This window comes from Dreissena polymorpha, chromosome 10 (genome assembly GCF_020536995.1).
Source record: "Dreissena polymorpha isolate Duluth1 chromosome 10, UMN_Dpol_1.0, whole genome shotgun sequence".
Taxonomy (NCBI): domain Eukaryota; kingdom Metazoa; phylum Mollusca; class Bivalvia; order Myida; family Dreissenidae; genus Dreissena; species Dreissena polymorpha.
In genome coordinates this window covers 10,968,394-10,985,166 of record NC_068364.1, presented here as the reverse complement: position 1 = coordinate 10,985,166, position 16,773 = coordinate 10,968,394, and the positions used below count along the sequence as shown (strand labels likewise).

The following is a 16,773-nucleotide window of genomic DNA, read 5'->3' as shown; positions in this document are numbered from 1 at the left end:
GCAAGCTATAGCTTGTCACCATAGTGAAAAATACCACCTGCAAACAAGAGAGCTGTGGTGGCCCTCTGTCGCTCACCTGAGCAGTTTTAACATTCAGCAAGGGTTGTTCAAGTTGTTTTGTGAAAAGCAAGGGTTTGTTGTTTCGGCAGATAAAACATTTGTTACCTGTTGCAACAAAGCTATGTTTTGGATAAAAGTAATATGAGGACAGTTACTTAATAATGTACATCAGCACAATAAAATGGAAGTAATTTTTTTCACAAATTGTTGTCCAGCTTTGAGATCATTGGATAAGCATCTCAGCATCTTTGGCTGTTATAGGGGATGACTAGTTACAACCTGTTTTGCAAGAACAGCTTTAGATACTGAAAACAACTGTATTTTATCAATAGATTTAATGTTTATGAATAAGGTTTTTGCATGATTAAATACAATATGTTAAATTGTTATCATATAATATATAAGTTATAAAGAAGTAAATGAGTATGAGAATATGTACAAGCAATTCATCATTGGTCTTCTTTTAAGGTAAAAAACATTACTTGACCTATCATATTAGGAAAACTGCAACTTCCCTTGCAGCCATATTTTTCAACAAACTGTACCATTTTCGAACTCAGCTGAGCTATCATTAGAACAAATCTTCGGACCAAGTTCCATGAAGATTGCACTATTAATATGATTTCTAGAGCATTAAAAAGGTTTTACTATATCAATATAAGGAAAACTGCCCCGCCCCCTGTCGGCCATGTTTTATTTCAACAGACAGGAACCATTTTCAAATTCAGCCGAGCTATCATTAGAATGAATGTTCTGACCAAGTTTCATGAAGATTGGACAATAAATGTGACTTCTAGAGGGTTAACAAGGTTTTACTATAGCCATATAAGGAAAATTCTCCGCCCCCTGGCGGTCATGTTTTTCAACGGACCGGAACCATTTTCAAACTCAGCTGAAATATTTTAAGAACAAACCTTCTGACCAAGTTTCATGAACATTAGACTACAATTGGGACTCCTAAAGTTTTAACAAGGTTTTACTATAGCAATAAAAGGAAAACTGCCCCTCCCTCTGGTGGCCATATTTTCAAAGGAACGGAACCATTTAAGAACTCAGCAAAGATATTATTAGAACAAATGTTCTGACCAAGTTTCATGAAGATTAAGCTGGACTAAAAATAAAACTTCTAGAGTGTTAACAAGGTTTTGCTATAGCCATATAAGGAAAACTACCCCGCCCACTGGCGGTCATGTTTTCCAACTGACAGAAACCATTTTCGAACTCAGCTAAGATATTATTGGGACAAATGTTCTGACAAAGTTTCATGAAGATTGGACGATAAATGTGACTTATAGAGTGTTAACAAGCCTTTTCTTTCATTTGACCTATTGACCTAGTTTTTAACCTCACGTGGCCCAGTTTCAAACTCAACCAAGATATTATTGGGACAATTCTTTTGACCAAGTTTCATGAAGATCAGACAATATATGTGGCCTCTAGAGTGTTAACAAGGCAAAATGATGACGGAGGACGACGCACGATGGACAAAAGGTGATCCCAAAAGCTCACCATGAGCATGTTGTGCTCAGGTGAGCTAAAAAATGAGCAAAATCTTTTGCAATATTTAATAGAGGATAATAAGAAGAAGGCTCTGATGGCTCAAAGCGCTCACACAAGCTGAAATGGTACTATCAACAGTGGATCATTTGATGTTGTGACCAAGCATTATATACATATATGGGTGAGTCATGTTAAATTTCACCATTATCAGGTCATAAACTAGGAATCTAGAGTATTTTTATATTTTTTCTATGATGACCATGAATTTTGCCCTTAACATTGTCAAGATAAAATGCTGGTAAAGTTTCAGTAAGACTGATAAAAAAAAAAAGTGACCTCTTGAATGTTCACAACGTTTTATACAGATCTAACTAGTGACTAAATGTTTAATACAAACTTGAAACATTCTGATGAAGTTTCATCAAGAGTGATAAATACATGTGGCTTCTAGAGAGGTCACAAGTTTTTTTCTATGATTTGACCTTATGAGCCCACTTGACTCAAATCCAAAGTTGGCCTAGATATTGGAATTATACAGAGTCTGACCAAATTTCATCAAGAATGAATAATAAATACTAATTCTGACCATATTTCATCAACATTGAATCATAAATGTGGTTTCTAAAGTTGTAATTATATGGCACCGAGCTCAAAGTAGATGTTGCATGATGAACACGATTCAAGATATAGATTGATAAAAATAGCTTAAGTCCCAGTCCCATTTAGATGCCGGATCAACACGGATGATATCTGGCACAATCCGGCATGTAAACTGTGTAGCCGCCTTGTACCTCAGTGTAGATTCTTGTAGGTCCTGAAACATCTGGGAATGTCCTTGGAGCTCTGGGAGGCCACAGCAGTTTTGAATTGTGTTGATCCGTAACAATCCGGGACGATGGCAAAATCCGGGATGATCCGGGATACTCAGTGTAGCTGCCATTTAGGGTCCGGGGGCAGCTATATGAATGACTTGGTTGTCCTCGTGCGTCCTTAACAGTCCGGAACACATGTAAGTACAACACGTTGTAATTATATGGTATTTATTATATTCCTTCCATCTCGCTATGTGAGACACCAGGAACACAAAGTTCTGCATTATCAAGTTTATTGTTTCTGCCTCTCTCCTTGTCTCTTCCTGATTCTCTTGTACAAGGTCTTCAACATAGGCAGAGACTCCAGATTAAGCTCTGCTGCGTTTGAATTACAGAGTTCTTTCTCCTTTGCTGTTTTTTGTATTTTTTCATGCTCTTCATTTACAACATAGAGTTCTCCGTAAACCAATCAGCAATGTCAGCCCAATGTTCCTCTGAACGCACAAGGGTGGTGCTGATGCTTTTAGACCTACTAATGAAGCTGATGGCGATCTTGATCTGGACATTGAGCTTATTTCTTCTTCTTTCTGCTGTTCATCATAACTAGCCGATGGAGCTCGTATATGATCATTTGAGAACTGGAAGGCCCACTTTTACAGTACATTTCATTTTGGCTGTCATTTGAAGAGATCCGATTGAGAATGATGGAATCACCGTCTTTGTGTGTGTGTGCGCGTTTCGCAGTTTAGGAGGCCCTTCCGCGCCTTTGGCGTCATTATGTGAGTACTTGGAGTGACGGTGTCCCAGCACTCCTACCTAATTAATTTACTTCACAAGCAAATTTGTTTACCAATTTTGAATCATACCTGCAATTTCCAGCTATTTTTCCTGAAAGATTTTAACATTAGTGTTGTCTTGTGCTGTTGGTGGAAGCCGTAGTAACCGGAGTTATGCTGCTAGGAATTGGTATTGAACCTGGGTCACCTAGGTGAGAAGCGCTTGTTCAAACCACTACACTAACAGAACAGCTAGATTGATGGAATCACCTGCTTCTATATAAATTGTCGTCGGTCAGAGGCAAATCGTGTTTGTTCCATATCGCTGCTGGGTTTATCTGTGTTGTTGTCGTGTAGATCCGGGATGCTCTGTTTAGACGTGTTGGTCAGTGTTTATCAGGGGCTATTCGTATTATTGCATGTTGCTCCTGAGATTGGTCCATCTCTGCTTTAATGGGGTCGTGTTTAACCTATTGAGCTAAAAGAGCACTTTGCACAATGTCACATAATCAGGAACAATCTATGCACGTTTGAATGTTGTACATTGTTAATTACAGAGAGTAAGGGTAATTAGAAAGACAAGATTGTGTCTACTGACAACAGGACGGACAGATGTCTATGGTTAATCCAGTATACACACTGCTACCTTGTTGCAGGTGAATATAAAAAAAACACATCATTAATTCACTATTTTAATAATTCATGATGTGGCCCATAAACAGTACAAGAATAGTAAATATATAAAGCATATTAGGAAAACAACCAAAATTAAATATACAACATACCGTAATTACTCTATGTTTTCGGACACTCAAAGTTTTCGGACACCCCTGTTTTTAGCAAAAATAATTATTTTTCGTGACTCTTAATTTTCGGACACACGAGTTTTCGTCCATAATTAATGTCTCTAAGTTTTCGGACAGTATATTTTACAGCGCTATTTTACCAAATATCGGTCCTGTTTTCGATATCTAATGACACTTTGATTACAGGGTTTTACAACCGGATTAACATAATAAAACATTGCAGGTGCATGCCTGAGGGCAACGGACCATTACATTTGCGTTATAGGGTAAAAAACCTTGTAAACCGATATTAAACAATGGTTTCGCCCGATAGCATAAGCGTTATGACAATTACCAGGGGTAGGGCAAATTAGCAGTTCAATTATCTACCGCAATGGTACTACCCATTCTCAGTAAAATAACTGTGACAAATACTTAACGTTTCAAAGGTTGGTGCACCTTATTGCAAGTTTTACGAACAATGGAAGGTGTTAGACAAGAAATATCGGAAATGAAAAAAGAAAGAATTCATAGTTTGTTTTTTATTGCGTTAATTACAGGTTCGTACTAGCGAGTATCGGTACATCACATGCTCATCTTTGAACTTGTTGGTCAAAGTACAACCTTGTAGTAACTATCTGTCAAATAAATTAAGCATTTAAAATTATTAGAAATGCAGTACACATATATAACTGTAATTTATACTATACGGAATGGTATTTTACAAGTGCATGCTATTACCGGTAGTGGTTGATACAATTGACGCTATTTTCGGACACTTCAATTTTCGACACCTGTATTATGTGAATATTTTTCGTATCTAAGTTTTCGGACACGAACAAAATTAATTTTTTTAAGTGTCCGAAAAACATAGGGTAATTACTGTACATTTGAAAAAATGCAACTAAAACCTAATTTTTGACATGTTATTCTTGCACATTGTAGTGACAGCAACAACAGCAACCAGAGCTATATCAATGAAGGTGACAATTCCCCTCATATTGCTCTGATACAGATTATGGCGACAACAATATGCTCTATTTTAACTATTGAGCTCAAGTAGGAGGATCACCTCAAAGGTGCACATTTTTTCATAACATTTGGGTATAATTTGTGCTAAGTCTTTTAATGCATGAGTATGTAAGAGTTTTGACAAGCCTCTCATAAACATAATCGCTGTTTTGGACATACAACCTCAAATATGACCTAAAACTCCTAGGTTATTTGAAAATCCTTAAAATGCATGTGTACATTTGAGCTCTGATAAGCTCTTGTAACAAAATATTTGACCTTGGGTAGTGACTTTCAACATCGATAGACAAAAATAGGTCAAGCTAATGAAGAAGTGTCTGTTCATAAAATATATGTTTTATGTATGTTAAATCTATTCCAAGTTTTGAGCAATGGCAGAGTAAATATATTACTGCAATTATGTAAAAAAAATTACCTAAAATTGTGACCTTCATATCTGAATGACAGCTTGGGTCATGAACTAGTTATAATAACATTTTACTATGAGGACCATAATTTAACAAGAACGCCATGTCTGGCCGTGGGTTGATAAAATGAGTTAAAGGTACCATAATGCAGAATGTTATTGTTCTCAAATATTTCAAATAATGCAGTGACAACAAATGATTTTAATTGAAACGAGAGTGCCTGAAAGGCCCAAAGTTGCTCACCTGAGATACAAAGGAACTGACCTGTTCTGTGCAGCCCAAGTATTGTTCTGACTAAGTTTCATGAAGAGTGAACTATAAATGAATCTTTAAGAGTGCTAACAAAGTTTAACTATAGCAAGACAAGACAAGACAAGACAAAAGTTTATTTTGTAAATAAAGGCCACCGGCCCAAAATACAGCATACATAAGTAACAGCATGTTATTTTTTGAGTTGTGATACATCAAGTTTGAACATCAATTTTGATCTACATCTTTCTTTTTCATTATTTCAGTTACAAAAAAGGCTATGCTTTTAAGTTTACTTTCGTCAGAGATTTGCATAAGATTGCAAAAATTTAAGAAATTTTGTTCACCATTGTACCATGAAAAGATATACATTTGCCTTTCTTGGTTGAATTTTGGACATTTAAAAAATACATGAAACTCATCTTCAATACACATATTATTAAAAACGACTGAACAATATGTACATAATCGGTTTTCTCTTGAAATTCCTAAATGTCGACCAGTTTCAATAGCTAATTTATGGCTTGAACAACGGAATCTAGCAACTGACTTTCGAACATAAAATGGTATATCGATAAACAAATACTTTTCTGGGTTTAACATAGATTTGAACTGTTTGTAAGTATCGCATCTTGGTGAATTTCCAAGAGCTTCAAGCCAGTTCTGTGTATTACAATCAATCAATATTTGTTTAAATGACATTAAGAATAATTCCACATTTCCTATCTCTTGACTTATCCAAACAAAACCAAATCCATAACGGTACAAAATATTTTTTACAGATGTCACCCAATTAGTTCTTCCGATTTCGTCATGCCGCTTTAACATAATATAACAGTTTCTAGGATATCGATCCTCTGTCATACTTATCAATTTACACCAATATTTAACGCATTTTACATGATGTTCTATACAAAGAGGTAATCTACCACATTCTCCTAATACAATGCTATCATTTACAGATTTATTTACACCAAGGAAATATTTACAACACTCGATTTGTACTTTTTCGAGAATGTCTGAGAATTCTATTCCATATATCTCAGAGCCATATGTAAGTATGGGTTTAACCATTGAATCAAACAATTTAAAATATTCCGTGTATGAAAAATATCCAAAGTTTCTTTGGTATGATTTAATAGCAAAAATAGATTTTCGGGCTTGAGCTGCAAGTTTTTCTTTCGCTTTCCTCCATGATAATTTGGGTGTAAAAAGAAGACCCATGTATTTATATACAGATGTGACATTTACGGGATTATTTTTTAAGACCCAATGTTCGTATGCTCTTAGCGGACCTCCATTTCTAAAAACAATAATTTCAGTCTTTTGTTGATTAATTGTCATACCAGTATTATCACAAAATTCTGATATAGAGTTCAATTGTGATTGTAGCTCGATCGCGGTATCGGCGCAACTCGCAACGTCATCGGCAAAAAGAATGCAAATAATGTCTGAAATATCTTCGGTGATAAAAATACCCCTATGACCTTTAGATTTTAGAAAGGTAGACAACTCGTTCATGTATAAATTAAAAATTATAGTGCTGGTTACGTCCCCTTGCCTAGTGCCGATGTTACAATTGAAGTTTTGCGTGACATTTTTATCATTTACCCGTACACATCCGCGTAGATTTGAATACATCGATTTTAATACTTGAAAAAGCTTCCCCTTGACCCCATTTTTACACATAGTTGTAAATAGTTTATGAATAATCAAACTATCAAATGCTTTTTGGAAGTCTACGTATAGAACATAAAACCTACCACCAGGTTTACACGTATATTTTTGGACCATGCTTTGAAGAGTAAATAAATTATCAATGGTTGAATATCCCTTGCGAAAACCGGCTTGTGCTTCTTCTATTTTATTGTTAAAATCTGCCCATTTGCATAATCTGTTGTATACGATATTGGAGAATATTTTATACATTACATTAATTAATGATATACCTCTATAATTAGAGGGGTCATCTGTAGCGCCTGACTTATAAATCGGCACAATTATACTATCCCGCCAGATATTTGGAAAATGCCCTGTATTTAGAATCTTATTAAATAAATCTCGAAGTAAAGGACTTATCATATGCATCGTACTTTTATAAAATTCTGCCCCAAGGCCATCGGTCCCTTGCGATTTTCCATCTTAGAGTTTTGAAATACTTTTTATTATTTCTTCGTTCGTGATTTCTGAGTTTAAAATTTGATCTTGATCATCTTCAGTTTCGTTAACCTCTAGCTGTATATCAATTAGACTTGGTTGATTTTCTTTACAAAGAAGGCCTTTAAAATAATCGTACCATGCAAATGGATCTATATTACAAGAATCTTTGTTTTTCGTCTTATGACTACCTTTTATTAATTTCCAGAACAAATTTGGTTTAGTACGCGATGAAACCAATTCGTTTCTTTTCGTCGTTTGATACGCTTGTTTTTTGTCCGAGCACATATTTTTAAACCCTCTACGGAGTGATATATAGTATTGATAATCCGATGCATCATTACTTAAACGGAATCTTCGTAATGCTGCGTACTTCGTTTGTTTAGCTGCGTTGTATTCTCTATCCCACCACGGTTGATTTAATGAATTGTCATTTTTATTAAGATAGTGTGTTTTATAATTAGCCTTCATATCGGATGCAGCGTATTTGTACAAATTTAAAATTTTATCGATCGCTTCGTCAATATCCGTGCACGCGATTGCTTCAAATATTTGCGCATGCTGAATGTTGAAACTGTTTTCAAATACTCTTATGAAATTTTGCTTGTGTGCGTCTTTCCATTTATACTTTTCTATTTTTGGTAAGTGTTCGCTACCGTTATTAAAGTAATGTTGATTGCCGCAATTAGCACGAATAATTTTCTTTTTCCCCAAAACTATTTTAGAACTAATAGGCAAATGATCAGACTCATCCCTAATCTCCACACAAAAATAAGTAATATGAGAAAATAGCTCAGTGGATACAACATGGTAGTCAACAACACTAGCGCCATTATTTGTAAGACATGTAAAATTTCCTAAAAAATCATCGTAGCTACGCCCATTTAAAATATGCATACCTTGCGTACAACACAGTTCAACGAGTGTTTTCCCAAAATTGTTATATCGTTCTGAGTCTTTGTTATTACGTGGGCGATCAAAGGGATCCGTGTTATAATCAACCTCTATGTTAAAAATGTTATCCACATTATCATCAGGTATATAATCTAATAATTTTTTTGTGCGTGCGTTTAAATCTCCTGCTAGGTATATACATGCATCAGCATAAAGTACTCTTAAAGAAGAAATATTAGAGTCAATAATAGTGATACCATTATTCTCATTCATTCGCTCATAAATTGGTGAACCTTCTGGCGATACATAGGCTATATATAATATGATATCTTTTAAAGAGCTATACATAGAACTTTTGATATACAGAACAATACAATCCTGATAGTTATGACATATTTGTGAAATGAAACCTTCTTTTAACAGATCGTTTTTTACATACGCGGCTATTCCACCACTATTACGCCATGCATTAGTTACTTTTGTTCTCACATAGTCAAAACATGTATAATTTGCTAATAAATCACAAAATTCATTGTTTTTCTCACCCCATGTCTCTAATAAACCTATGATATCAAATGAAAGTAGATAATTTACAAAGTCACAATTATTTACAAGTTTCCTTAGACCACACACATTCCATGTTATAATGGTAATGTTTTCTGTTGGGCCTTGACCTCGATCCTATTCCACCCCGCCTGTTGCCCCAGCTTCGCTTTCGTCATCGGATCGTTCCGCCTCACTGCCCTCGCGATAATCCCCTCTCACCACATTCCGCTGGCTATTGTTCGTGCGTGTATGTTGTCTTCCACGGGTATTTCCAATTTTAGTAATTTCGCCGGTCACCTGGTACACCTCGTTATAAATAAATAGCCGTATAAGGATAACTTCCCAGCCCCCTGGTGGCCATGTAATTCAACAGACCATAACTATTTTCTAACTCATTCAAGATATCATTTAAAATAAATGTTTTGACCAAGTTTCATGTTGATTGGACAATAAATGAGACTTCTAGAGTGTTAACAAGTTTTTACCATAGCCATATAAAGAAGAATGCCCAGCCCCCTGGCGGCCATGTTTTTTAACCAACCGGAACCATTTTTGAACTTGTCCAAGATATCATTGGGACAAATCTTCTGACCAAGTATCATTAAGATCGGCAATAAATGTGGACTCAATAGAGTGTTAACAAGGTTTTACTATAGCCATTTAAGGAAAAATGCAACACCCCTGGCGGCCATGTTTTTCAAGCAACTGAAACTATTTTCAAACTCCTCCAAGATATCATTGGCACAAATCTTCTGCCCAAATTTCATGAATATCGGACAAAAAATGTGGTCTCTAGAGTGTTAACAAGGCAAATGTTAACACCCCAAAACGCACAACACACAAAAGGCGATCACAAAAGCTAACCACGCCATGAGCACATTGTGCTCAGGTGAGCTTCACCATATGTTAATGCTGAATTGCCCAAGTATTGTTTTTACTTATAAGTGTGATATTAACCTTACAAGTTTGAGACAACAGACAAGTTTTATTTATTTATTTCATGAAAAACAGTAATTTCAATGTACTCTATTGACGTATTAAATTTAATTTTAATCAATTTTTAACTAATAGTCATGCTATACTCTTGAAAATAAAAGGGCAGTGACTCCATAAATATCAAAGAAAGAGTTATGATTTTTGCACTCATCACTTCTTCTTAATTTTCATTACAAGAAGTTTCCTTGCAATCCATTTAATACTTTTAGTTGCCAATTGCACTACTAAACTATAATATGTAATAGACAGGTATCGTTTAACTAATTTCAGCTATTATCACAACACAATTATATTTCGATGATTCCGTAACAAGGCCTGCATTTATCTGTTCTATAGTGGTTACTACTGTTTGCATTTATGAAGCAGTCATTTTACATCTATTATCTTAAAATGATCTTTAAATTAGTTTAAACCTATTTTTTTAGCTCGATTTGCATAGAAAGCCTAAGGCTTATTTGAAACGCTCTTGAGTCTGTTTCCTGGGACTTGAACCAGTACTTGATCTTTAAATTAATCCCTTGATTTACAAAATTAACAAAACACTTAAAACATTATGATAGGTGTCAATATATTAGCAAAAATTTCGCTAATGAGAAACAATACAAACAGACTAGCGTTCTTACAGTAAGACTTTCAGTCATCTTATTGCTATCGAATCTTAACTAATAAGTGACAAGAATGTAATCTAGTATGAACACATGACCACTTAGTGGCCAGACTGTATTAAGCTGGATCCTGATTTATAGATGACACTTTGCAATTACGTACTCAACATGGATCATACCAATTAGTGCAATAATCCAGGGTTCACTGTCTCTACAATTATGACACTGGCTACATAAAATTTGGTTACTAGTTCATGAAATTCAAAAACATTTTAAGTGAATAAAACTTCATTTAAGACAATAAATAAACAATATTTCTAATATTTCTCTTGATTAGCAAAAAACTATATGAATTGTATGGATCTATCAAGTATCATGTTCAATCAGATAGATCTATGGTGCTTCACTACATACAAATACTACAAACACTATTATTTTCGATAGTAGGGGGTCGTGTTATCATATTTTTAACTAATGTATTATTTTTCTAGTAAACTTTGTACCAATAAAAAGATTTACTCCTCCCTTTCAATATTCTTAGGTAGCAGAGATAATAAATGGTCATTGTTTACTGAATTATGCATTTAACGCCTTGTATATTATAACTATTTTTAATGTTCCAATATTGATGAGTGAGTACTACAACATTTGAGTAAAAACAAAATGGTCTTGACCATGTAAAATATCAACTAAATATCCTTTACTATTTATAGTAGGTCAAAACAAAATGTTCATTAACACATTAATGATCAAAAGTATTTAAAGTCCACAGAACATTCAGTTCACAGGACATTCGGTGATTGCAGGACCGGACTGGGAATCATAGGACCGAAACATCATGTCACCGACTCATATTTATTGACATAAAAATAATTGGAAAAATGAAATGGAAAAATAAACGACACAACACTGAACAATGAACACTAACAAATCACAACACACTCACAGTATTCTTAAGAAAAATATTTAAACCAAATATTAGTTAAAAAACAAAGCAATTTCTCAATTGTAAATTCAATAATTGTATGATGGAATGCAAATTGCAGTTAAAACAAGACTATTTTCGAGCAATATGATCCCCTACCGGTGCAACTCCACCAATGTCAGATTATTTTTAATTTTTTATATTTGTTGCCATAGCAACCAGAATTTTTGACGTAGGAACAAAATGAAATGACGTGCATTATCTCTATATTGCCATCTATCCATGTTTCAAGATTCATGAACAAATATGAAGAACTTTTAAACATATCGCAGGATCCAGAAAAGTGTGACAGACTGACTGACTGACAGACACACAGAGCGCAAACCATAAGTCCCCTCCGGTTTCACCGGCAGGGGACAACAAATGTTTTTAGAAACGGATAGTCAAGTGTGACACTGACTGAAGAATAATAACAAATATTTTTACACAAAAGAAATCACATTTATACTTGTTAGGAATCAATGAAGTACCTAAAGCAACAGAACACATGTGGGATATCAATTACATAATTTAACAGACTAAGTTTTAAAAGCACAAAGCAATTATCCGTATTAAAAAAAAAATAATGACAAATTTTTTTTTGGTCGCCAAATTAGGTCCAATGGTCCGGCACATTTGGGAATGTCTGTAATCACTATTGTTTTCATGTTTCAAATTAAATTAACAGCAAGTAATCTCCACACAAAAGAAATGCACAAATGAATATTAGAACTGTACAAGTATTTTATGCAAGTCATTCAGGGATATACTTGAACTGCATAGGATGCATAAACTGATGAAACAGCGTCGCAGTTCCTTTTTTTAACAAACATAATATGATTTAAAAACTGGCTTGTAAGGAAAATTTGCTTGTTTCCTGTTTTAATGTTTTATGTCTGAAAACCCAAAGCAGGGAAAATTTGGAACCCAACTTAGACAAATGGTATCTCTTGTCAATGGTATCCCTTTCCATTTTAGCAGAAGATTTTTAAAGTTATTTTGCTATATAAATCTATATTAAATCATGTGATCCATGAGGCGTGGCCATTTTCAACCCCCAAGGGCACAAACTTAATAGATGTACACTAGATCATGTTACACAACAAACATGAAACTCCTATCCCCTGCCGTTTTAGAGATTTTTAAAGTTTTCATTTAACAAATTTATTTATAGCTCTAGCGACCTTGATATGCAATGGACTGGAACTTTGAAAGAGGATCACCCAAGGATCATTTCTGTGAAGTTTCATTAAAATCTGTCAAAGGTTTCAGGAGCAGAAGTTGTTAGAAGAAAAGGTTGACACAAACACGCATGCACCTAATACATAGGCAGACAAATGATCACAGTATCTAACTACAAATGGCGCAGAAGAGGCCGACGCGTATCCCCACGCTTCATGTTTGACGCAGGGGCGCCCCAGGGTTGGTAATGGGGCCGTGCATAGTTGAGATTTAACGTATTGTCATAAGAGATGTTCAGTATCAATTTGAAGTAAATCAGTGTAGAAATTAAGAAGTAAAATAACCTAAACAAATGAGTGAAAATCTCTGATCCGGCCCCACCCCAACCCCCATAACTTTTTACCCAGGGGTCAGATCAAAATTCCAAAAAGTGCACTGGCACACATATGCTCATAGCTACCATGTGTGTAAGTTTCAAGGTTCTAGTGCTAATAGTGTAAGAGGAGATAGTGGCCAGGACGGAAGGACAGACGGTGGAGATAACCACATAATCCCCACGCTTTTCTAAAAGCGTGGGGATAAAAAGCTCCACATGAGCACTGTGCTAATATGAGCTAAAAGCAACCATTTGACCTTAAGTTATTATCTGAATCGTGTAAGGGCCATGGGTGATGTGCATGATTAACAGACAAACCACATTAATTCCATGTATAAGATAAATTCCAATGATAAGAAATACTGTATGACATAAACGTATTTAATATCACACAGCTTTCAGCATCATTACCCAGCCAGAATATAACATTTTACTGTGGGTGGAGTAATACTTTTTTAAAGTAAGGAATAGGTGTGAAAGCTACAATTGCGACACACTTGTGATTATGGAGACATAGCTATACTTACAGGAGGAAGTCAGAGTGCTTGCGAGATTCAATGTCTGCCTGCTGCTGGGCCGCCTTCTTCCTTTTCTCCTCCTCAAAGATTTGCTCCTGAAAAATGGTATACATACTACATAATTTATAAGTCTTATTAGCATAAATTTGTGGATAACAATTACTTCCTGGCCATTAAAAAAGGAGCATAATTAATTTTCAAGATTCCAAAAATATTTAATGAGGTGATATTGCTGTTGAGTCGTTGGTTTATTCTATCAATACATTTCAACCCGCTTTCTAAGTCAACTGAGAACTGTGGTTACCTGCTTATAGCAGTCAGTCAAGATCCCCCCCCCCCCTTGACGATCATCATTAAAATATCCCGACTTTGAAATAAAGTTAGAAAAATATGTCTTAAATAATTAAATTAAACAAAAAGGTTTAAGAGGCTGTTGTTGTTTTTTGTCACTGGTAAGTTGCATATTCACCGCATGATATGTGTGTTATTAATTGCACATGTATTCAAGCAACACGTAAATGTTCATAAATAAAAATTATACTACGGGAAATCTTATCATTTGTGTCCTCACCTTGCTTATTATGAGTTTATTTTTTCACCATCGAAATATATGGTAATTTTATATTTGATTAACCCGCGGTTTTCTTTTGACACATTCATATCCTACTTTTAGAGCTGCATCATGCGAAAATCGGTCTTATGGCGTGTTGGCTAGCGAAGTTAAAGATGTATGCGCAGTCTGGTCAGGAGCTATATAAAACACACACAGTTTTTTGGTCTCATTAGGTATCTCCTGACCTACTGCAAGATGGGCAGGTTGGACCATAGCTAAGCTAAGCTAGCCGCATATGACATATGACCCATTTTTGCATGACATGGGTCTATAAAAATATCTTTGTTTCTTATAAATGGAACATCTTTGCACAATAATTTTCGATAGAAAATTGAAGTCAAACTGTGTTATTTATAGCAAACTGGCGAATTTTGGTAGCCTTTCAAGAACGATTTCAATACCAACTGAATGAGTAGGGCAAACATTTTGGTTAGATAATGAAACGATTTCCGTCTTTTTGTCGCAAAATGTGAACTAAATTAGACGGTAGCAATCAAAGTTTAACTTAGCACAAATTATCTAAACTAAATTTATATTTAGTCAAGAACCTGTGGTCTTATTTTCGGGTGCTGCCACCAGTCCATTTGCACAAATTTCCATGTAACTTGTACAACTAGCCGAGCTAGTAGAAATTAAATAAGTCATTTGTTTCTACTAATACAGTTTATTAACAAAGTATACACACTTTATTTCCAATATTTCCAACAAAAGTCCAACATTTAAAAATACACATCAAGTTAAAACATACTAAGTTTAATCTCGTATTTCTAAGTTCTATTTCTTAAATTTCAACCATTCCATTCTAAATCCAATTCCCCCCCCCCCCCCTTCACAAGTTTCCCCAGGCCTTTTATAGTCCCTGTCATAAAATAGCTGAGACGGCAGGGAAAGGTTACATCACTGCCGTGACAAAAATAGTGACAGCAGGGAAAAAGTAACATCACTGCTGGAACAACAATAGTGACTGCAGAGATAAAACTATCCATGTAAAATCATGGGATTTATATACAAGTTTAAACATTACTGGCAAACGGTCATGGTTTAATTGCCGGAAGATATGAGTCATTACCAGAAATTAAGAGGTATGTGAGTCACCACTCACAGGAGAGATGATGGCCTACACCTGGTATTTATCAGAATTGTGTGAAACCAGCAATTAGACTAGATCATAATAAAATGGCCAATATAAGCTTAGCAAAAAAATGCAACATTATCATGACACTATATTATTTCTGTAGTTTTTGTTTTCTCATCTTTAAAGCAATACTGTGTAATCAACGTTTATCGATAGTCAATTATGTCTTCCCTGGACGATTATCAAGTCAAAATGTGAAGCATTATTTAAACATATATCACACACAATAATATTGAAATTGATCAACAAATTAACAGTTTTGTTGTTTCCTTTTGAGTTTTAGCGAATATAGATAAATAAATTCCGATTGTCACGAATTTTCCCAAATAATTGCGTTTTACTTATCCTTATGAAACAATAATGTAATGGAATTTATATGCATATTAAAATAAAACATTTTTCTTTTAATATTTTTAATTTGCTTTGCACAATGAAATAATGGTTTTATTGATCACATAGTCAAATAGTATTTGAATTTTCTGTTTTTCTACCGTTGATCTGATAGCCTTATCTGCGCACGTGTATGTGTACTTTAGAGTTCATTCAGAAGTCCTGCTGCGTCTTCGCCAATGCATCTTTTGACCCTGTGACCTTTAAGGAGAGCTGTGTTACGCAATTATAACGTAACACGCAGTGGACTATTTTCATTAGGCAAAACTGTTATGTAAACAGTTTTTATTTATTTTCCGATCTGCGAATTCTTTCTCCGTGTGACCAGCATAATGCACTACTTTTAATTGCGTAAAGTATACCTCCGGGAATTATTTCATGGCGAAGATTGCCTTCAATCCTCGATTTGCGAGTGATTTTTGTGAACGGTAGTGATAGACGTACCGATTTTCAAAACAGAACCATAAACCCCAGTTGTTCTAGAGAACAACTAAAAACTGTTATACAAACTTGTATGCATTTTTAAAATGAACAAAAAGAAACAGGTTGAATGAAAGTATATTTTTTGTTAGCTTGTATGATTTTACCTTTAAAAATGTGGCAAGATTTTGTCTTTTTTTAATGAAGAAAACTATCCAACAAGCTTAAGTCTAGTTTTCACCATGACTAAACATACAAAGTAAAAGCAACTTGGTGCAATCAACACTCATAACTAACAAAGTTAGTGTTTCAGGCATTGGTACGGAACTCTGTTGTAGGAGAATTGTGTGGGCTAC

The 16,773-nt window shown here is 34.8% G+C and overlaps 1 protein-coding gene across 21 annotated transcripts in view; it reads right to left on the bottom strand.

The window, feature by feature from the left end:
- Window positions 1-16,773, bottom strand: part of LOC127847484 (sorbin and SH3 domain-containing protein 1-like) — a 379,963-nt gene that overhangs the window by 31,106 nt on the left and 332,084 nt on the right. For all 21 annotated transcript variants that reach the window (XM_052379427.1, XM_052379439.1, XM_052379429.1 and 18 more), the window contains one exon: window positions 13,869-13,954. In XM_052379427.1, coding sequence (XP_052235387.1) covers window positions 13,869-13,954 — 86 coding nt within the window. The remainder of the gene's footprint in view (window positions 1-13,868; window positions 13,955-16,773) is intronic.